General features: G+C 38.6%; 1 protein-coding gene across 1 annotated transcript; it reads right to left on the bottom strand.

Moving 5' to 3' along the window:
* Positions 1-4,113: 4,113 nt before the first annotated feature.
* LOC110207318 (large ribosomal subunit protein eL39-like) lies at positions 4,114-4,302 on the bottom strand. Its single transcript, XM_078149076.1, has one exon. It carries the CDS (start codon positions 4,267-4,269, stop codon positions 4,114-4,116), a length of 156 nt encoding a protein of 51 aa, XP_078005202.1. The 5' UTR covers positions 4,270-4,302.
* Between the last annotated feature and the right edge of the window lie 19,798 nt (positions 4,303-24,100).

Genomic DNA, 24,100 nt, shown 5'->3' with positions numbered 1-24,100 from the left:
ATTGGTGGTATAAGGAAGAATTTCCCCTTATCTAGGCAGTAAGCAGGTTCATAGCTTACAACATGCTAAATTCAATGTACTTAACTGTTTTCTGTGAAAGAGGAAATTGAGAAATCTCTTTATGATGTATGCAATAGAGGCGCAGTTGACTTTTAAAAAAATCATGTCAGACTAATCTTGCTTTCTTTTTGATAGGGTTTCTGAACTAATAGGCTAGGAGAATGCTATAGAAATAGTTTAACTAGATTTTTTTTACACAATGTTTGATAAACCAACTTATGTGGCCTGGACACTGATACAATTAGATGGATTTTGGACCGATTATATGGTAGTTCTCCAAAAGCAGTCATTAAAAATTTGATGTCAGTTTGGAAGGAGACCTCCAGAAGAGGCCCTAGGATTCTATATGTGGTCCCACACTATTTAACGTTTTTGTCAATGAATGATTTGAGTAAAGGTATAGATGATTTGCTGATTGGATTCACAAATGGCTCCAAAGCCAGGCCAAATAGCTAACATATTATGACAGAGTCAGGAACAAAAAAAAAAAAAGAACTTGACAGACTAGAACACTGGGAGGAAATTAATAAAATGTGATTTGATAGGGATCAATGTGATGTCATATACTTGGGTTTAAAAAACTAAACTGACCAAAATTTTCAACTCAAAAGCATGTGGAAGTGATTGGTGATAAATCAAAATAAATTAATAAAATTTAAAAAAACCCTCAAATGACCGATAGCTATCTTCAAGCATGTATGGGGCTGCCATGTAGAAGAGAATTAGCCCCAGATGGCTCCCAACAAGAGCAATGGTTGGAAGCTGCAAATTAGCCAGTTAACAAACATTTATTATATGCTTATTATGTACTAGGCACTGTGCTAAGGGCTGGGGATACAAAGAAAGACAAAAACATGGTCCCTGACCTCAAGAAACTCACATTCTAATGAGGAAGACAACATGCAAAAAACTTCACATAAACAACATCAGGAAAAACTGCCTAACAATTAGAGCAGTCCAAATGTGAAATGGGCTGCCACAGAACCATAGAAGAAAAAACAGAAAAAAACACGCTTGCATTTTAGCCAAATCTGCCAAGAGACACATAATTTGATAAATGTGTAAGCATCTGCTTGGGGAGAAGTTCTGACCAACAAAATTCCTTCTGCTAAAACAGAAAAGACTCCCACGCTCCTTCCCCCAACTGGAATTTCATAGGAATTGGGGGAAGCGGAGATGAAATTCTACAACCATGGTAAAAACAAAAAGACATCATTTAATTTGGATTTTTAAAATTACTAAACAAAGAGATCAATGTTAAGGCAGGCATCTTGGGAGAAGATGTTTTCTCAAAACTAATGACCTTAATCACTCCCTCTTTAAGCCTGATCAATGGTAAATAAAAGGGGTATTTAGTTAAATATTTCTCCCTTTGGTTAAAAAAAAAAGATATTTCCACTTTCAGTTTGACCACACTAAACTATTACATATGATCTAGCTATGGGTTCATCCTTCTTTGGGAGTTAAATATGCATCCTATTTGGATGAAATGTTTTATTTAAGGGAGATTCACTTGGTCTTTATTTAAGGTAGAACAAGGACTTGGGACTAGAATACTAACAATATTGGTTCTTAATCTTCAGAGCATAACTGAGGCCTCAGTGTTGAAGGCTTCGGTGGGAGGTAGACTGTAGTGAGTTCCCACTCATTGAAAGTCTTAAAGCAAATACTCTATGATGACAAGTCACTTGTCAGGTATGAGGCAGCTAAGTGGCACAGTGGACAGGGCACTAGGCCTGGAGTCGGGAAGACCTGAGTTCAAATCCAGCCTCAGACCCTTACTAGCTATGTAACCCTGGGCAAGTCACTCACTTAAGCTCTATTTGTCTCAATTTCCTCGACTATGAAATGAGAATAATAACAGTAACTATGTCCCAGGGTAAATATTTTATTTCCCCCCTACTACATGTAAAAACAATTTTTAACACTTGTTTTGAAAAATTTTTGAGTTCCAAATTCTCTTCTTCCTTCCCTTATTCCCCTCCCCCGACATTGAAAAGGCAAGCAATTTTATTAGTTTATACACTTGCAGTCATGCAAAACATATTTCCATCCTAGTCATGTTGTGAAAGAAAACACAGACAAAAAAAACCCAAGAAAAATAAAAAAGTAAAGAAAAAGTATGCTTTAATCTGCATTCTGATTCCATCAGTTCTTTCTCTGGAAATGGACAGCATTTTTCATCATAAGTCCTTCAGAATTGTCTTGGATCATTGTATTGCTGAGAATAGCTAAGTTGTTCACAGTTGATCATCATAAAACATTGCTGTTACTGTTTACAATGTTCTCCTGGTTCTGCTTATTTCACTTTGTATCAGTTCATGTAAGTCCAAGTTTTTCTGAGAGCATCCTGCTCATCATTTCCTATAGCACAATAGTATTCCATCACAATCATATACAATAACTTGTTCAGCCATTCCCCAAATGATGTACATAACCTCAATTTCCAGTTCTTTGCTACCACCACTGAAAGAGCTGCTCTTGTGCATATAGGTCCTTTTCCTTTCTGGGTTTTAAAAAAAATCTCTTTGGAATACAGACCTAGCAGCGGTATTGCTGGAGCAAAGGGTGGTTTTATAGCCCTTTGCTCATAGTTCCAAATTGCTCTACTCTATGGTTGAATTGTTCACAACTGTACCAACAGTACATTAATATCTCATTTTCCCCACATCCCCTCCAACATTTGTCATTTTCCTTTTCTGTCATATTAGCTAATCTGACAGGTGTGGGGTGGTAGCTCAGAGATGTTTTCATTTCTCTAATAGTGATTTAAAGCATTTTTTCTTATAGCTATTGATAGTTTTGATTACTTTATCTGAAAACTGCCTGTTCATATCCTTTGACCATTTATCAATTGAGGAAGGGCTCTTATTTCTATGAATTTGACTCAGTTCTCTTTATATTTGAGAAATGAGGTAAGTTTATCAGAGAAACTTAATTTTTTCACAGTTATGATTGCTGACTATGTATTTCCCTCCATCCTATTTTCCCCCGTCTATCATATTGTCTCCTTTCACCCTGTCCATTCTCAAAAGTTTTGTTTCTTTTACCCTCCCCCAATCAGCAACACCCCACCCCCCTTCTCTTATCCCCTTCCTCTCCTTCTTTCCTATATGGTAAGATAGATTTCTACATCCAACTGAGAGTGTATGTTATTCCATCTTTGAGGCAATTCTTTTTTCTTTTCTTTTTCTTTTTTTGTAGAAGCCCTTTATTAGCAGAATTGCATCTTCAGACAATTGTAAAGCCATTCACCTGGACCAGATCTAGTTCCTAACAAAGGTTGGGCTTTCCCGAACACACAAATAACTGACAACTTTGAAGTTGCCAACACTTAATTACCACCTCCCAACAAGGAATGAAGGCGGCTTATTGTGTGAAATAAGCTGGGGTGGGGTGGGGGAAGGGGGGTCAACAGGTTGCTTCTCTGACTGTGAGTTTGATAAATGAGCACAGTCAGCTGCACACAATCTGTCTGAGACAGCTCCAGATTAGCAGCACTGGAGGCTTACACTGAAGGCTGGCGAATCTTAGATCCCCGCAACAACCCTGTGAGGTAGGTGCTCTCTTATAACTCCTTAGAACACAAAACAAAACACAGAGAGGTTATTGTGATGACTTGTTCAAGGCAGGGCTTGAGCTTGGTTCTTCTCCTTGACAGGAGTAACTTGTTTCATTATGATCTCTGCCTCTTAAGCATAACCTCAAACATACAAATGCTATGCAGAGATGCAGATAACAGTAATTTAAACTGTATCACAATACACTGTACCCAAACGCCTGGATGCAGTTTATGAAAACATTTAAGGGCAAGACAAATTGAACAGTTTGTTGGGGTTTGGGTTTTTTTGTTTGTTTATTTGTTTTTGATGTCTGCGTCTTGGCAGACAACTTCCAACATGGGAGGGCAGTAGTGGTAATTTACTTCTTGTTGGAGGCAATAAGGCGACTGAGTGATGGATGGATGGATGGATGGATGGATGGAAGGATGCCGTGGTAAGGAGGGGAGAGGTGGTCTTGGTGTAGAATGTCTTTCATTGTGCTGGCCATTCTTTATAATCCAAGCTTGGTTCTTCTCCAGTGTCTCTTTTTTGAGTAGTGCCTGATCTTATTTCCAGTTTTCATTTGAATCTGTTGAGGGATGGGATGATTCTGCTTCTGTTTCTTGGTCAGGAACCTCTTGATTCTGAATGTTTTATGAGAGGACATGATGATGAGATGACAGTCGAGCTTCCACCACAATGGCTGGATGGGGGATAAAGCTGAGTCAATTCTGATGAGAGTAAGGTTCAATTGCTTCCTCCACCTCACTCATCTTCCCCTCCACTGGAAAAGCTTTTTTTGTGCCGCTTTTATGTCAGATGATTTACTGCGTTCTATCTCTCCCTTTCCTCTTCTTCTAGTGCATTTCTCTTTCTCATCCTTTAGTTTTTTTTTTAAGATAATCATCCCATCTATATTCAACTTTCACCTGTCCCCTCTGTCTATGTATACTCCTTCTAACTGCCTAATAGTGAAAAAGTTTTTAGGAGTTACAAGTATCATTTTCCCATGTAGGAATGTAAACAGTATAAACCTTATTAAATCCCTTACAATTTCTCTTTACTGTTTACCTTCTTATACTTCTCTTGAGTCTTATATTTGAAAGTCATCTTTCCCATTCAACTCTTGTCTTTTCATCAGGAATATTTGAATGTCCTCTATTTCATTAAATATCCATTTTTTCCTCAGAAGGATTATACTCAATTTTGCTGAGTAGGTGATTTTTGATTGTAATCCTATCTCTTTTGCCCTCTAGAATATTATATTCTAAACCCTCCAATTCTTTAATGTAGAAAATACTAAATCTTGTATTATCCTGACTGTGGTTCCACAATAATTTAAATTATTTATTTTTGGCTGCTTGCAACACTTTCTCCTTGACCTGGGAGCTCTGGGATTTGGCTATAATTTGGCATCTGTTTCAGGAGGTGACTGGTGGATTCTTCCAATCTATCTTACCCTCCGGTTCTAGAATATCAGGGCAGTTTTCTTCATAACTTCTTGAAAGATGATGTATAGGCTCTTTTTTTTTATCAGGGTGTCCAATAATTATTAAATTCTCTCTCCTGAATCTATTTTCTAAGTTAATTGTTTTTCCAATGAGATTTCACATTTTCTTCTATTTTTTCATCCTTTTGATTTTGTTTTATTGTTTCTTGATATTTCATAAAATCATTAGCTTCTACTTGCCCAATTCTAATTTTTAAGGAACTATTTTCTTCAGTGAGCTTTTGTACCTCTTTTTCCATTTGGTCAATTCTACTTTTTAAGGAATTCTTCTCTTCAGTGGATTTTTGTGCTTCTTTTACCATTTGGCCTATTCTGTTTTTTAAGGTGTTATTTTCTTCAGTATTTTTTGCGCCTCCTTTACCAAGCTGTCGACTCTTTCCTACATCACTTTCATTTCTTTTCCCCATTTTTCCTCTGCCTCTCTTATTTGATTTTTAAAATCCTTTTTGAGCTCTTCCATGACCTGAGACCAATTCATATTTTTCTGTGAGGCTTTGGACATAGCAGTTTTGACCTTATTGTCTTTTTCTGAGTTTGTGTTTTGATCTTCCCTGTCACCACAGTAACTTTCTATAGTCAGGATCTTTTTCTGCTGTTTACTCACATTTCTAACCTCTTTCTTCACTTTTAACTCCATGCTAAAGTGGGGCTTTGCTTCTGAAATGGAGGGGGCACTGTCCCAAGCTTCAAGTTTTTTTTGTGAAGTTATTTTCAGAGATAATTTTGGGGACCTGTGAATTTGTGGTTCTTCCAAAGTGGTATGCTCTAGGGAAAGGTGTGTTTACTACTCTCCTGGCCTGTGCTCTGCTGTGTGAGTGACCATAAGCACTGTTTTCCACCCTGGAACTGTGACTGGGGCTCCTGCTCTACTGTGACTACAAGCTCTGGTGAGGTAGTGCTCCTCTTTGCCCTGGGACTGAGGCCCAGGACTGCAACCCAGATCCTTTGGCGTTATCTCTCTCAAAGCTGGAAGCCAGAGGCATCCAAAGCCCAAAGAAACTCTGTCAAGTCAATTAAAGAAGACTTAGAGAGACCTGGAAAAACTAGAACTCTTCTGCTTTGGACAACTCTGCCCCTCCCACTCCCTCATCTCCATCTACCCCCTCAACTCCCCTCTCGCCCCCCCCAGAGACACACACAACACAAGGTAAGGCATTTATCTCCCTCAGTGAAGAGAGAATCCCATAGGCAATGCAACTGAGTCCTGCCCCCAGTGCCAGCAAAGGGATTCCTGTAATCTCCTTCTGACCAGTTCTCTGTCCCCCTTACCACCTGTGGCCTAAGAGATCTAGAAACCACCACTGGTGCCACTCATTCAGTTGCCCCAAGGCATGCTCCTGTTTTGCTGGGGTGGCCTGTGCTGGACTGCGCTCTACTCTCACCCTGGCACAACAGACATTTTTTGCCACCCTTTTAAGTTGTCTTACATTGGAAAATTGTTTCACTCCATCCTTTTGTGGGTTCTGTTGCTCCAGATTTTGTTCTGAGGTTTTATATAAGGCTGTTTGGAAGAGTTTTGGGGAGAGCTCAGACAAGTCCGTGCCTTTTCTCCATCATCTTGGCTCTACCCTTCCACCTCCCAGGGTAAATGGGTATAATTACAGTACCTACCTCCCCGGGTTGTTGTGAGGATCAAATGACATAGTATTTGTAAAGAGTCTGGTACCATATAAATGTTTATTCCCTTCCCTTCCATTTTGTGGTGGGGATTCCTTTTGGTTATGAGTTGCACTGGTGGGCTGCTACGTCCCTTCCAAACCTAAAATTCTAATGATTGTCTCTGGAGTCCCTTCCAGTCCTTAACCTATGACCTAAGTCTAGCCACAGACCAGTCAAGAGTGTGTATGGCTCAATGTGGTCCATTCTCACTACAAAAGAAATAGTTTCTACGTTAAGTTCACACAGTGAGTGGAATATAGTAGGTGTTTAATAAACATAAGCTGACAATTAAGAGTATCATACCTGTCAATGTATTGGCATACTCCTATAATTCCTGCTGCTGAGGAGGCTGAAATATTGTTTGAGCTCAGGAATCTGGTGTCCACATCAAGTCTGGCAAAAGTATGGCGATCTCTGGCCCGTACTAGAAATGGAGCAAGTAAAAACTTTAGTATTGGTCAGCAACGGGATTGAGTCTTTGAGTGGCCACAGAGCTTCTAGACTGGTCAAGAAAGATGTCTTAAAAAAACAGTGTAACTAAACTACTCTTTCAAACTCTCTTATTTAGGTTTGTAGAACCACTTTTCTTCCCGTTTTTCAAGTGAGAGATCCCTCTTTGACAATCACTCCCGTTCTTTTAGCTTCAGTCTTTTGGCTTTGTCAAATGAGAGGGTTGCATTATATAATCTCTAAGGTACCCTCCAGCTCTGATATTTTGAGTTTTGAGTTTGGGATGACTTTGTCTCCCATAGGGAGCCAGTCCAGTTTCAAGATCCTTCAAAGCACATATGATCTCTTGGGTCTATTCCTTTAGTAAACACTTATTGCTGACTCCACTGGGCAGCATCATAAAACAGATGAAAGTGCCTGGTTGCATTCCCTGAGTAAAGAAACTTCTTCATGGAAAATATTTGAATACTGAGGTAACTCTATTTTCATTTATTTATTTATTTTCCCTTTCTATCACTTTATTTTTTTAATATAAATTTATTTATTTTTAGTTTTCAACATTCACTTCCACAAGTTTTTGAGTTCCAAATTTTCACCCCATCTCCCCCCTCCCCCCACCCCAAGATGGCATGCATTCTGAATATCCCTTCCCCTAGTCTGTCCTCTCTTCTATCTCTCCCTGCTTCTCTTATCCCCTTCCCCTTCTATTTTCCTGTAGGGCAGGATAGACTTCTGTACCCCATTTCCTGTATTTCTTATTTCCCAGTAGCATGTGAAAACATTTTTATAAACATATGTTTTTAAAACTTTAGGTTTCAAATTTTTTCTCTTCCTCCATCCCCACCCACCCTCATTGAAAAGGCAAGCAACTCAAGATAGGTTGTACACGTGCAGTTATGCAAAACACTTCCATAGTAGACATGTTGTGAAAAACTAACTCTATTTCCCTTAATCCTATCCTGCCCTCCCATCTATTCCATTCTTTCTTTTGACCCTGTCCCTCCTCCGAAGTATTTACTTCTGATTACCCCCTTTCCCAATCTGCCCTCCTCTCTGTCATCTCCCTGCTCTCTTGTCCCCTTCTCCCCCTGTTTTCCTGTAGGGTAAGACAGATTTCCATACCCAATTGAATGTGTATGTCATTCCCTCCTTAAGCCAAATCCTATGAGAATAAGATTCACTCATTCCCTCTCACCTTCCCCCATTTCCCCTCCACTGTAAGAGACTTTTCTTTTCTTTTCTGTTTTTTTTTTTGTGTGTGAGATAGTTTACCGCATTATACCTCTCCCTTTCTTCTTCTCCGAGTATAATCCTCTCTCATCCCTTAATTTTATTCTCCAGATACGACCCCTTCATCTTCAACTCACCCTGTGCCCTCTATCTATCTATATGTACATACATACAATTTTTTTCCTTCAACTACCCTATACTGACAAAGTTCTCATGAGTTACAAATATCATCTTTCCATGCAGGAATGTAAACAGTTCAATCTTAATAAGTCTCTTACGATTTCTCTTTCCTGTTTACCTCTTCATGTTCCACTTGAGTCCTGTATTTGAAAGTCAAATTTTCTATTCACCTCTGGTCTTTTCATCAAGAATGCTTGAAAGTCCTCTATTTCACTGAATGACCATTTTTTCCCCTGAAGGATTATACTCAGTTTTGCTGGGTAGGTGATTCTTGGTTGTAATCCTATCTCCTTTGCCCTCCGGAATATTATATTCCATGCCCTGTGGTCCTTTAATGTAGAAGCTGCTAAATCTTGTGTTATCCTGATTGTGTTTCCACAGTACTTGAATTGTTTCCTTCTGGCAGCTTGTAATATTTTCTCCTTGACCTGGGAACTCTGGAATTTGGCTACAATATTCCTAGGAGTTTTCCTTTGGGGATCTCTTTCAGGAGGAGATCTGTGGATTCTTTCAATTTCTATTTTGCCCTCTGGTTCTACTATATCAGGGCAGTTTTCCTTGATAATTTCTTGAAAGATGATGTCTAGGCTCTTTTTTTGATCATGGCTTTCAGATAGTCCAATAATTTTTAAATTCTCTCTCCTGGATCTATTTTCCAGGTCAGTTGTTTTTCCAATGAGATATTTCACATTGTTTTCTAATTTTTCATTCTTTTGGATTTGTTTTACAGTGTCTTGATTTCTCATAAAGTCACTAGCTTCCAATTGCTCTATTCTAATTTTTAAGGAAGTATTTTCTTCAGTAATCTTTTGGACTTCCTTTTCCATTTGGCCAATTTTTCTTTTTAGGGCATTTTTCTCCTCATTGGCTTTTTGGACCTCTTTTGCCATTTGGGTTAGGCTATTTTTTAAGGTGTTATTTTCTTCAGTATTTTTTTGGGTCTCCTTTAGCAAGCTGTTGACTTGTTTTTCATGATTTTCTTGCATCACTCTCATTTCTCTTCCCAGTTTTTCCTCTACTTCCTTACTTGCTTCTCAAAATCCCTTTTGAGCTCTTCCAAGGCCTATTTTTTTTCTTGGAGGCTTTGGATGTAGGAGCTTTGACTTTGTTGTCTTCTTCTGGTTGTATATTTTGATCTTCTTTTTCACCAAAGTAAGATAATATAGTCTGACTCTTTTTGCTCTGCTTGCTCATGATCCCAGCCAATTACTTGAGTTTTAAACTCTTTGTTAAGGTAAGAGTCTGCTTCCAATGTGGAGAATGTACTGTCCCAAGCTTCAGGGGTTTGTAGCTGTTTTCAGAGATACTTGTAGGGACCTGTAAATTTTCAGTTCTTCCAAGGTGGTATGATAAGGGGTGAGGTGTTTACTCCTTTCCTGGCCTGTGACCACAAGTATCCTTTCTGTCCCATAACTGTGAGGAGGGGTCCCTCTCCACAGCCACTACAAGCCCCTCCATGCCAGCGCTCCTCCTCACCCCAGCACCTCCACCCAGAACTGTGACCCAGATCCAAACATAGGCAAAGCAAAAGATTTCTGCCTCAGCACTGGCAAAGAGATCCTGTAATCCCTCTCTGATCAGCCACTGGATTCCCCCTCAGTCTGTGGACTGGAAGCTTGGGAAGCAGCTGCCCCCCCCCGGGCCAGCTCTTGGGGAATGGAGCTGAGACCCCGCCTTCCTTCTCAACACAGAAACAGACTTTTCCCACTGACCTTCTAAGTTGTCTTTGGCATTGGTGGATTGAGAAGTCTGGAAACCTCCACAGCTGCCCGTGATTCAGTTCTCTGAGGCCTGCTCCAGGTTCCCTGTGGTCTGCTCGCGCGCGCAGCGCTGCGCTCCCAGCCTGGCGCAATATACTTTTCTGATCAATCGTCCAGGTTGTCTTGGGCTGGAAATTTATTTCACTCTGTCTTTTTGTGGGTTCTTCTGCTTCAGAATTTGTTTAGAACCATTTTTTATGAGTATTTGGAGGGGTTTGGGGGAGAGCTCAAGCAAGTCACTGCTTTCACTCCGCTGTCTTGGCTCCGCCCTGAGGTAACTCTAGTCCCAAAGCCCATTGCTATGAGATTCTCTCTTCACTGAGGGAGATAGATGCCTTACCTTGTGTTGTGTGTGTGTTGGGGGGGGTGGAGTTGAGGGGGCAGATGGGGATGAGGGAGTGGGAGGGGCAGAGTTGTCCAAAGCAGAAGAGTTCTAATTTTTCCAGGTCTCTCTAAGTCTTCTTTAATTGACTTGACCAAGTTTCTTTGGCCTTTGGGTGCCTCTGGCTTCCAGCTTTGAGAGAGATAATGCCAACCCCACTTCAGTTTGCTGAAAAAAAAGACTCTGGGAAGACGTCACCATGAGAGGAGCTGGCAGTCTTCATCATGTATCCAGCTTGCTACATTAGAGATTTTGGGGAACTTCCCCTTGAGTGAGATCTAGGAATTACCTCACTCCCAGTGGGAAAGTTGCTTCACTATGTATTGTCTAGTATACATTCCCTTATGTGTTCTTTCTCTGATTTCTGTTTTGTTACCAATTTGGAGAAATGAGTTTTATGGATTCATTGTAGAACTGGTATTTTGTGGGAAAGGCGTTAAGCCTTGGATATAAAGCTTGGGGTCCTGCTTTCCCCAATAATGAAACAACATTTGGAAGTTAGATTAAACCTGAAAACACAACACCTAGACTAATACTATTTAAGGGAGCAGATAGATTGAATTCTATCCTAGGAGGAGAACACAGTGGCCAAGCTCTTGGCCCCAACCTCCTGCTTCTCCTGACAGGAAATAAAATCTCACTTGAAGAAGAGTAGAGAGAGAAGGGACTGGAGATGTTTATTCTGTCTCCCTTTGAATCACACAATGACACTCCCATGCTACATGTAGGGGACAGCCCTCAAACATTATCCTCTCTTTGCCCCCAAGCTCCTGCTTCCTTCAAAACTTCAGTTCTTCAAAACAGGCTCGTTTCACCTTTAATTTAGCTATAGCTAAGTTAAATGACTAGCTGTGTAATCTTCTGCTAGTCACTTTACCTTCATGGGCCTCAGTTTCCACCTTTGTAAAAGAGATAATACTTGCACTATCTACCTCATAGGGTTGTTGGGAGAAAAACACTTTGTAGCAGGCAGTCAGGTGGCTCAGTGGATACAGCACCTAGAACTGGAGTCCAGAAGACCTGAGTTCAAATTTGGCCTCAAACATTTAGTAGCTGTGTAACTCTGAACAAGTCATTTAACCATGTTTGCCTCAATTTCCTATTTGTAAAATGAGCTGAAGAAGAAAATGGCAAACCACTCCAATATCTTGGCCTAGAAAACCCCAAATGTGGTCACAAGAAGTCGGACACAACTGAAAATGACTGAACAACAACAGTCCCAGCCTTCACCACACCATGCTCCTTGCATGCTTCCACTTCCTCCCTCCTCCCAATTTCCAAATCTCCTTTAAGTGTTGTGTTCCACCATTAGAATATAAGCACCTTGAGGACAGGTACTGACAGGCTTGTTAACATTTGTATTCCCAGCACTAAACACTGACAATGGATGAGACCCAATTCAGCCACATAAATCAGACATTTTACTTGACAAAGAGGGGAGATGGAGTCAGATTACTCTGAGCACTGTTCCAGTTATGCAAAGCATAGCCACATACTTTTACAGGTTTCTGGATGAGTATTACCCTGTCAACAAGGAAAATATCAACAATGACTAGAACATTTTTCTGGGTTTGGTTTTATCCTGGATCAGAGAGGAGAAACAATTCCTGGTAGATAGTGTTTTATAAACACTTTTGGTAGCTGAAGTCACTAGGTCTTTTGCTAATACAGTTTCTTGTTCAACATGGAATCAGTCTTGCTCTCTTTTCTCAACACAAAGCTTAAAACACTAATACTAATCACTTAATATATGCTTATTCTATCTCTTATCTCTCTATCACCTATTATTTATATAAAAACATTATAGCTATGTGTGAGGTATTATTGTTTTAATTGGAATTTAACATGCTATTTAATTCTCACCTGGAGGTAAATTTTGATATATGAAATCTCCAAATTGGAAGGGACCTAACAGACCATTTGATATAATCCATTGCTGTGTAAGAATCCTTGTCCTCAACAAACAGGGAAGTCCTAGCTCAATTTTATGTGTCTACCTCCCCATCCACTTGATGAGATTATGAGGCATGGACCTTTGTCAGAAGGGCTTTTCCCATGGACCTAAACTTGTGTTCTAACCTCTTGCTAATAGGACACAAGGAAAATCTCTAATTGGTCCTCAGTGACTTAGACTGCCTCTAAGATGATGGGAAGAGGAGAATTAAGGGAGGCAGACCCTTGTCAGAAGTGATGCCCTGTCCCCTTTGTTTATAAAGATGATCTGTGGGAAAAGTTCAGCTTTTCTTTTCTTTTTTTTTTCTTCCTCATCCCTTCCCCTTCCTTGGACTTCCAAACAACAGCAAAGGATATGGAATTTCTTCTCTCACCTACACCCAGGAGCAGAAAATGGCAACTGGGAGTAGAAGCACATGAGGAGTGCGGAACTGGTAGAACTGAGAGGGGAATGCATAGACACTGACTTTCTGGCTCCCTTCTGCCTCTCTCTTTCTATTTTCCTTTTTCTTTCTTTCTTTTTTTTTTTTTTTTTTTGGTGAGGATATCAGGGTTAAGTTGACTTGCCCAGGGTCACACAGCTAATAAGTGTCAAGTGTCTGAGGTTGGATTTGAACTCAGGTCCTCCTGACTCTAAGGCCAGAGCTCTATTCACTGCACTACCTAGCTGCCCCTCTCTTTCCATTTTCTAAGCACAAGTCAGAGACTAGCATTCCTGAGAACAGTTGTGACTAGCAAATTCTAGGGCAGCAGTTTGGTACAATGGAAAGAGCACTGACTCTGGAGTTGATATTCAAATCTTGCCTTTGACATTTACTATATAAATGACCTTGGGAATATCACAACTTCTTGGGTCTCAGTTTCATCTTAAATTGCAGGCATTGGACCAGATGGTCTCTGAGGTACCTTTTGGATTTAGATCAAAGATTCTAGAGCTCCCAAGAGTTCTCCTAAGCTTGAGACATTCTAGGTTTAATAATTGGGGTATCAGCCTCCCAAAGAGAAAAGATTTTCTGAACATCTTGCTTCTTTGAGAATGAAGAGATCTGTCCTGTAACTGAAGGACTAAAGCCATGGTAGGGGATAGGGGTGGAAGTGAGAGATATGAACTTTGACAATCTTGCTATCTTGTGAGTTGCTTATACAGAGTAGGTCCTGGGTAAATGAGGAGTCTTTGTTCATTATGTCATTACCTTCTGTCAGAATTTAATGAGCTATTTGAGTGTTTTATCTTTCTGTATTTGTTTATGGGCTCCTGGGAGTCCTTTGTATCTTAAACATTTTTCTGGGATGGATGAAATGAGAGATATCCCCTACCTAAAGCTCATGTTATGCATTAAGTGCCTTTGTGGGAGTTAAGGACCCTGTTAACTATTCTGGGAGAAATCTAGACATAAGCCATACTTATTGGTTCATGAAATTTCCCAAGGCTTTTCTGATTCAGGACAATGGCTATGGGGAGATTGTGACCCCTTGGAATCAGTTTCCAGTATTGAACTGAGTCTATGTGAATCCAAAGTCCTGGGGAAAGGGAGAGCTAGAGAAGAGATGTAGGTTCTATGATACATTTTGAATCGAGTAATACAACATATAATTGTATAATAATTATAGATTTAGCTCTAAAAGGAATTGTGGAGGTTATTTGGTCTAACTCCTTCATTTTATAGATGAGTAACTCCTCTGAACTAGATTAAAATGTAATTGGGAACTATTTAACACAATATGTAAAAATACAATAAAACACAGATAATGTTAATATGTGATTTTCTGAGTCAATATGAAGCCTATAGGGATCCTTATGTAGAGTTTACTAGCACTTGATTTTATTAGAGTTTGATACTTCTAGAGTAGAGGAAACCTAGGTGGAGTCTGCCATGTACAATGTATTTTGGTAAAACAGATTTCAAAGATTTCAGAGGAAAGATAGGTAGGACTCCATAAACTAAAACACTACTGGGGAAGTCAGCTCAGAAACTATGGGAGATACCCAAGAAAAAAATTCTGAAGATCTGAAAAGAAACAAATGTCATGAAGGGGGGAAATGGGGTTTATCAGAATAGACCAATATGAATGCACAAGGTAATCACCAACAAACATATTTTTTAAAGAAACATAAGATATAAGCAAGGCATGAATATGAGTATGATATGTTCCTATAAAAACAGTGTTAATGGAATCAACCATAATTCCAGAGGATTGATAATGAACTATGTTACCCACCTCCTAATAGAGAGATGGTGGATTCAAGATGCAGAATAAGACATACATATTTGGACATGGACAACAATGTGTTTATTTATTTTGCGTCACTATGCATATTTGTTACAGGAATTTATTTTTATTTTTAAATTTTTAATTGGGAGCAAGAGGGAGAAAAACAAATCTTTGTTAATTGAAAAATAAAATGAAATGAAAAAAAATATTAGGAGTACTAAAAATCACAGTGATTTGAAGCTAATTAGTGAGGGGAGATGAAGCCAACAAAAAATATACGTACATATATATTATACATACATATATATACATAATATATTATGTTATATATAATATATAATACTATTTATTATTTAATATATGTACATAGGAGCAATTTTGATAACTGATGACAGAGAGACAACAAAACTGCTTAATTCTTATTTAGTTTCTGTTTCCTCAATCAAGGAGAATGACTTTTGCCCTGGAAATGACAGAACAAAAATGACTAGCAGGGAATTGATACCCAGGATAAGTAAGGAGATAATAAACACCTAGCTGCCCTTGATGAATCATTGGCATTGCTATCTGAAAGACCATGGAGACCAGGAGAGATGGAGCAAGCCTGGACAAGAGTGAATGTTGTCTTCATTTGAAAAAAAAAAGTAGGGTGAGGGAGGATAGAATGGAATCTACACACCATAGGCCAGTCAGTCAGGCAACAAGCATTTTTTTAGTTCTTCGCTATGTGCCAGGCACTGTGCTAAGCACTGGAAATACAAAGAAAGGCAAAAAGCAGTCCTTACTTTCAAGAAGATTCTAATGGAGGAGACAGCAATAATTAGGTATTTACACTATACCTAAGTATATTTACTTATATACATAGATATATAAACATATATATATATACATATATATATATATATATATATATATATATATATATATATATATATATATAGAGAGAGAGAGAGAGAGAGAGAGAGAGAGAGAGAGAGAGAGAGCAAGAGAGAGAAAGCGTGGGGGGGGAAGGAGGGAAGGAGAGAGGAGAGAGATCTACTCAGGAGAGATGAAGGTACAGCGATGTCTCAATTAGTACATTAGTAGATAAGGAGATGGCCAAAGGCCTAAGTACTGAAAAAATTTGCAGATTTAATTGCTGATCCAATGTAGGTGATATTTGACAGTTCATGGAAAATTCAAGATGCTCCATAAGAAGGGAAAATGTTCCAATTCTCAAAAAAGGGAAGAAAAGAGTTTTCAAACAATATGTCAGTGATCTTGACTTTAATTCTTGGGAAAAGCCTAGAATGGATCATCAAAAAGATGGTTAGTGAACATCTAGAAAGGGAGCAGTGATTACAGGAGCTGGCATGATCAGAAAGACCCAAGTTCAAGTCCAACTTTGGACACTTATTAACTGTGTGACTGAATAAATTAACTTCTGTTTGCTTCAGTTCCCTCAACTGCAAAATAAGGATAATTTTTTTTTAAAAACCTGCCTTACAATGTTGTTGTGAAGATGAAATGAGATAATATTTGTAAAGTACTTTGCATAGTCCCTGGAACATAATAATTGCTTAATAAATGCTTGTTACCTTCCCCCTTCCCCACCCTTCATCAAGAACAGGTCATGCTAAACCAACCTCATTTCCTCTTTGGAAGGATTGCTAAACTAGTTGATGAGGGAAATGCTATAGCTATGTTTTCCCTAGATTTTAGCAAAAGTTTTGATAAACTATTTTGTATTATTCCTGTGAAGAAGATGAAGAAACATGGACTAGATAATAATTTGGTGAGATTGAATCAGAAGAGGCTGGAAAGCTGGAATCAGAGTAGGTGATATTTTTAAGTGGATTGTATTGCCAACTTTTGATTTTACATTGCCCAGGTTCCTAATGTATCTCTCCCCTCTTCCTGCTCCCAGAGCAATATCCTATATTTGGAAGCATATCAACCCCCCACTTTTGACTCTTTAGGCTACATATTACAAAATAATATTAAAATGATACTCTTGGGGTGGAGCCAAGATTGCAAAACAAAGGTAGAGACTCACCTGAGTTCTCCCAAATTCACCTCCAAACATTTAAACAATGCCTCAAAATGAATTCTGGAGTGGTAGAACCCACAAAAGGATGGGATGAAACAATTTTCTAGAAGGTTGGTAAGAAAGGTCTGTTATAGTGGGGTGACAGTGCAGTGTAGTTCAGTGCAGGCTGTGTGAGCACAGACCCCAGCAAACTGGCAGCAGGCTTTAGGGGCAACTGAATCAGTGGCAGTGGTTTCTGGGGTTCTCAGCCCACAATGATAAGGAGGTCAAACATATTTGCTTTCCCCCAAGATTGGAATGCTTTCCCTCTTCACTACTGTCTCTTGGAATCCTTGGTGTCCTTTAAGACTCAATTCAAGTGGTACTTTCTGCAGGAGGCTTTTCTTGATCTCCCCAGAAGCTGGTGCCATCCCCTCTAAGGTAACCTTGTGCCTATCCTCTATGTATTTTGTATATACAGATAAATATTCATGTATCCTTGATTAGAATGTGAGCTCCTTGGGAGCAGACTTTCACTTTCAAATATGTATTTCCAATGCTTAGCACAGTAGCTGGGATGTAGTAGTTGCTTAATAAATGCTTATTGAGTGATTCTTTGTCTTTTAAAGAATGATACCAGTTTTATCAAGGTGAACAACCACTCCAGTATTCCTAAGGAAAAGTTAGAGTTGTCCACAAGTGGAGTAGAGTGCTTCAGGAGGTAATCATTTCCTCTCCATAGAGGGTGAATAAGTCAAGTAACCATTTGTCAGGTATATTGAAAAGGGTCTCTGGCTCAGATTTTGGATTAGATTTAAATTCAGAACTTTTGGCTCTGAGAATCTCTGATGGATGGAGTTGGAAGAGTCCCCTCTATTTGAAAGAATAAAGTCTTTTTTTCCCTGATAGTGACCTGTCATGACATCAGTGATAGGGTAGAATGTCTGTTTTCATTTAGAACGTATTTCTAGGAAGGGAGTGGAGCCAAGATGGCAGAGTAAAGGCAGGCGCTTGCCTGAGTTCTCCCAAATTCCTCTACAAACAACATTTAAAAATGCCTCAAAATGAATTCTAGATTAGCAGAACCAACAAAAGGATAGAGTGAAGCAAATTTTCCATCAAAGATAACTTAGAAGGTTGGCAAGAAAGGTCTGTCTCACTAACAGTGGAGTGCAGTCCAGCTCAGGCTGCATCTGGGGACAACTGAATCAACAGTGACAGTGGCAACTACTGGGGGCAACTGAATCAATAGTGGTGGTGGCAGCTTCTGGAGCTTCAGCCTGTAGATGGTAATGGGGCTCTAAAACTGGTCAGAAGGAGATTACAGTAGATCCTTTGCTGGTACTGAATGCAGAACTCTGTTGCATTGCCCATATACAGTTCTGGATCACAGTCCAGGGCCAGGAGGAGGACTAGCTAGAGCAGGGATGCTGGTCACGTTCTAGGGTGGAAAGGAGCTGGTAATTGCTCATAGGCTGGAGCACAGCCCAGGAGAGCAGTGACCACACCTCTCCTTAGTTCATATCTCATTAGATCTGGAACTTACAGACCCCAAGAACTAGCTCTGAACAAAGCAGCATTAAAATCCTATAGCTTGGAACAGTGCTCCCTCCACCATGAGAGTAGAGCCCAACTTTAACATAAAGTTAAAAATCAAGAAAAACGCTGGAAAAATGAACAAACATCAAAAAAAGAACCTGATCATAGGGAGTTACTATGGTGATGGGGAAGCAAAACAGAAATTCAGAAGAAGATGAGATCAAGTAGCTATATGCAAAGCCTCAAAGAAAAAATATGAATTGGTCTCAGGACATGGAAGAGCTCAAAAAGGATTTTAAAAATCAAATAAGAGGCAGAGGAAAAATTGGGAAAAGAAAAGAAAGTGATGCAAGAAAGAGTCAACAGCTTGGTAAAGGAGGCACAAAACAATACTGAAGAAAATAACACCTTAAAAAAAAGAATATGCCAACTGGTAAAACAGGCACAAAAATCCACTGAAGAGAATTCCTAAAAAGTAGAACTGACCAAATGGAAAAAAGAGGTCCAAAATTCACTGAAGAAAAGAACCCCTTAAAAGTAGAATTGGCCAGGTGGAAAGGGAGGTACAAAAACTTGCTGAAGAAAATAATTCATTAAAAATGACGATTGGGTAAGTGGAGTCTAATTCCATGAGACATCAAGAAACAATAAAACAAAATCCAAAGAATGAAAAAAATGGAAGAAAATGTGGAATATCTTATTGGAAAAACAATTGACCTGGAAAATAGATGCAGGAGAGAGAATTTAAAAATCATTGGATTACCTGAAAGCCATGATAAAAAAAAAAGACCCTAGACATCATCTCTCAAGAAATTATCAAGGAAAACTGCCCTGATCTTCTAAAACCAGAAGGCAAAATAGAAATTGAAAGAAGCCACCAATCACCTCCACAAAGAGATTTCAAAGTGAAAACTCCTAAGAAATGTTATAGCCAAATTCCAGAACTCCCAGGTCAAGGAGAACATATTGCAAGCAGCCAGAAAGAAACGATTCAAATATTGTGGAGCCACAGTTAGAATAACACAAGATTTAGCAGCTTCTACATTAAAGGACTAGAGGGTTTGGAATATGCTATTCTGGGGGGCAAAGGGTAATCTACCCAGCAAAACTGAGTATAATCCTTCTGGGGGAAAATGTATATTTAATAAAATAGAGGACTTTCAAGCAGTCCTGATGAAAAGACCAGAGCCAAATAGAAAATTTGACATTCAAACACAAGATTCAAGAGAAGCATGAAAAGGTAAAGAAGAAAGAGAAATCATAAACGATTCAGTAAGATTAAACTATTTACATCCTACATAAGAAGATGATACTTGTAACTTCTAGGAACTTTCTCATTATTAGGGCAGTTAGAAAGAGTATACAAAGACAGAGGACACAGATATGAATTAAATATAAGATGGTTATCTTAAAATAAAATTAAGGGTTGAGAAAGTAGAATGTACCAGGAGAAGGAGAAGGGGAGAGGTAGAGTGGGATAAATTAAATGGAATAGGAATAGAAAGGAATATACCTTTCTCTCAGTGGCACATGGAACTTACACAAAAATTGACCATGTATTAGGGCACTAAACCCTCACAACCAAATGCAGAAAAATGTAAATATTAAATCCATCCATTTCAGATCATAATGAAATTACATTCAATAAAGAACCATGAGAACATAGATTAAAAATTAATTGCAAACTAAATAATCTAATCTTTTTAAAAAAAATTAAATTTTTAATTATCAACAATCACTTCCATAAGCTTTTGAGTTTTAAATTTTTCTCCCTCTCCCTTCCCACCTCCCTTCCCAAGGTGGCATGCAATCTGATATAGGCTATACATATATATTCCTTTTAAACATATTTTCACATTAGTGATGTTGTAAGTAAGAATTAGAACTGATAGGAGGAACTACCAGAAAGAGGAAACAAAACACAACAGAAGAAAAAAAAAATAGCAAATGGTATGCTTTGATCTGCATTCAAACTCCATAGTTCTTTCTTTGGATGTGGATAGCATTTTCCAACCTGAGGCCTTTGGAGATGTCTTAGATCCTTGTGTTACTGAGAAGGGTTGAGTCTATCAATATTAGTTATTGCACAATGTGGCTGTTACTGTGTACAATGTTCTCCTGGTTCTGCTCATTTTACTCAGCATCAGACCATACAAGTCTTCCCAGGTTCTTCCGAAGTCAGCCTGTTCATCATTTCTTATAGCACAATAGTATTCCATTACATTCACATACCACAACTTGTTCAGCCATTCCCCACCTGATGGACATCCTCTCAATTTCCAATTCTTTGCCACCAGAAAAAGAGCTGCTATAAATATTTTTGTACATGTAGTTCCTTTTCCCATTTGTATCATCTCTCTGGGATATAGCCCTAGAAGTGCTATTGCTGGGTTAAAGGGTATGCACATTTTGATAGCCCTTTGGGCATAGTTCCAAATTGCTCTCCAAAATGGTTGGATCATTTCACAACTCCACCAACAATGCATTAGTGTTCCAATCTTCCCACATCTTCTCCAACATTTATCATTTTCCTGTTTTGTCATGTTGGCCAATCTGATAGGTGTGAAGTGGTATCTCAGAGTTGTTTTGATTTGCATGTCTCTAATCAATAGTGATTTAGAGCGTTTTTTCATATGACTATAGATGGTTTTAATTTCTTCATCTGAGAAATTCCTGTTCATATCCTTTGACCATTTATCAATTGAGGAATGACTTGTGTTCTTATGAATTTGACTTAATTCTCTTCATATTTTAGAAATGAGGTTCTTATCAAAGACACTGGTTGTAAAAATTCTTTCCCAATTTTCTACCTTCCTTCTAATCTTAGTTGCATTGGCTTTGTTTATGCAAAACCTTTTCAATTTAATGTAATCAAAGTTATCCATTTTGCTTTTTGTAATGATCTTTATCTCCTGTTTGGTCATGAATTCTCCTGTTCTCCATAAATCTGATAGATAAACTATTCCTTGCTCTCCCAGTTTGCTTGTAGTATCCACCTTTATATATAAATCATGGACCCATTTTGACTTTATTTTGGTATATGATATACAATTTTGATCTATGCCTGGTTTCTGCCTTTCAGTTTTCCCAGCAGTTTTTGTCAAAGAGTGAGTTCTTATCCCAGAACCTATGGTCTTTGGGTTTACCAAATAATCGATTACTATAGTCATTGACTACTGTGTCTTGTATACTTAACCTATTCCACTGATCCACCACTCTATTTCTTAGTCAGTACCAAACAGTTTTGATGATTGCTGCTTTATAATACAATTTAAGATCTGGAATGGCTAGGCCACCATCCCCTGCTAAACAATCTAATCTTAAAGAATGAATGGGTCAAAGAACAAATCATTGAAGCAGTCAATGATTTCATTGAAGAGAATGACAACAAATGAGAAAACATATAAAATTTATGGGATGCAGCCAAAGCAGTACTTAGGGGGAAACGTGTATCTCTAAACAGTTACATCAATAAAACTGAGAAAAAGCATGTCAATGAATTAATCATACAAGTGAAAAACTAGAAAAAGAACAAATAAAAAATCCTCAGTAAAACATCATATTGGAAATCCAGAAAACCAAATGAGAGATTAATAAAATTGAAAGTAAGGAAAACACTGAACTAATAAAACTAGGAGCTGGTTTTATGGGAAACCCCCAATAAAATAGACAAGCCATTTTAAAATTTGATTTAAAAAAAAGAAAGAAGAAAACCACATTACCAGTATCAAAAATGAAAAGGATAAATGTACCACCAAATGAAGATGAAATTTAAGCAATTATTAAGAACTATTTTGTTCAGTTATATGCCAATAAATCTAACAATCTAAATGGAATGGATGAATATTTCCAAAAATATAAATTGCCCAGATTAACAGAAAAGGAAATAGAATACTTAAATAACCATATCTTAGGGGGAAAAAAAAACATTGAACGAGCATCAATGAGCCCTCTAAGCAAAAATCCTCAGGATCAGCTAGAGTCACAAGTGAATTCTACCAAACATTTAAAGAATAACTAATTCCAGTACTATATAAATTATTTGGGAAAATAGGCAAAGAAAGATCCTCCCAAATTTTTTTTACAACACAAATATGGTGCTGATAGCTAAACCAGGAAGAGCAAAAACAGAGAAAGAAAACTATAGACCAATTTCACTAATGAATATTGATACAAAAAATCTTAAATAAAATACTAGCAAGGAGATTACAGCAATATATCATAAAAATGAGACACTATGACCAGGTGGGATTTATACCAGGAATGCAGGGCTGGTTCAATATTAGGAAAACTATTAGCATAATTGACCATGGGTTTTTTTTTGTTATAAATTTATTTATTTGTAGTTTTCAACATTCACCTCTACAAATCTTTGAGTTCCAAATTTCTCGCCCCTCCCCCCACCCCAAGAGAGCATGCACTCTGAACACCCCTTCCCCTGGTCTGCCTCTCTCTATCTCTCCCCCTCCCTTCTCCCATCCCCCTCCCCTTCTTTCCTATAGAGCAGGATAGACTTCTGCACCCCACCTCCTGCACTTCCTATTTCCCAGCTGCATGTGAAAACATTTTTTTTAAAAACATGTGTTTTTAAAACCCTGAGTTCCAAACTTTCTCCCCTCCTCCCTCCCCACCCACCCCCACCGAAAAGGCAAGCAACTCAATATAGGCTGCACATGCGCAGCCATGAAAAACACCTCCCTAGTAGACATGCTGTGAAAAACCAACTCCATTTCCCCCAATCCCATCCTGCCCTCCCATATTCATTCTTTCTTTTGACCCTGTCCCTCCTCAGAAGTACTTCTGATTACCCTCTTTCCCAATCTGCCCTCCTCCTATCCTCCCCCTGCTCTCTTGTCCCCTTCCCCCCTATTTTCCTGTAGGGTAAGACAGATTTCCATACCCAATTGAATGTGTATGTTATTCTCTCCCCTTAAGCCAAATCCTATGAGAATAAGATTCCCTCATTCCCTCTCACCTTCCCCTGTTTCCCCTCCACTGTGAGAGACTTTTTTTTCCTGTGTTTTTTTTGTGAGATAATTTACCCCATTCTACTTCTCCCTTTCTTCTCCAAGTATCATCCTCTCTCATCCCTTAATTTTATTCTCCAGATATGACCCCTTAATCTTCAACTCACCCTGTGCCCTCTATCTATCTATATAAACATACATACAATTTTTTTCCTTCAACTACCCTAATACTGACAAAGTTCTCATGAGTTACAAATATCATCTTTCCATGCAGGAATGTAAACAGTTCAATCTTAATAAGTCTCTTATGATTTCTCTTTCCTGTTTACCTCTTCATGTTCCACTGAGTCCTGTATTTGAAAGTCAAATTTTCTATTCAGCTCTGGTCTTTTCATCAGGAATGCTTGAAAGTCCTCTATTTCACTGAATGACCATTTTTTCCCCTGAAGGATTATACTCAGTTTTGCTGGGTAGGTGATTCTTGGTTGTAATCCTATCTCCTTTGCCCTCTGGAATATTATATTCCATGCCCTGCGGTCCTTTAATGTAGAAGCTGCTAAATCTTGTGTTATCCTGATTGTGTTTCCACAGTACTTGAATTGTTTCCTTCTGGCAGCTTGTAATATTTTCTCCTTGACCTGGGAAC

The sequence above is a fragment of the Phascolarctos cinereus genome, unplaced genomic scaffold, assembly GCF_003287225.1.
Source record: "Phascolarctos cinereus isolate Bilbo 61053 unplaced genomic scaffold, phaCin_HiC Scaffold_2;HRSCAF=192, whole genome shotgun sequence".
In the NCBI taxonomy this organism is placed as follows: domain Eukaryota; kingdom Metazoa; phylum Chordata; class Mammalia; order Diprotodontia; family Phascolarctidae; genus Phascolarctos; species Phascolarctos cinereus.
This window is presented reverse-complemented; position numbering and strand designations above follow the sequence as displayed.

Coding starts and splice junctions, on each gene's coding strand:
- LOC110207318 (XM_078149076.1), bottom strand. CDS start 4,269: ATGTCCTCTCATAAAACATTCAGAATCAAGAGGTTCCTGACCAAGAAA.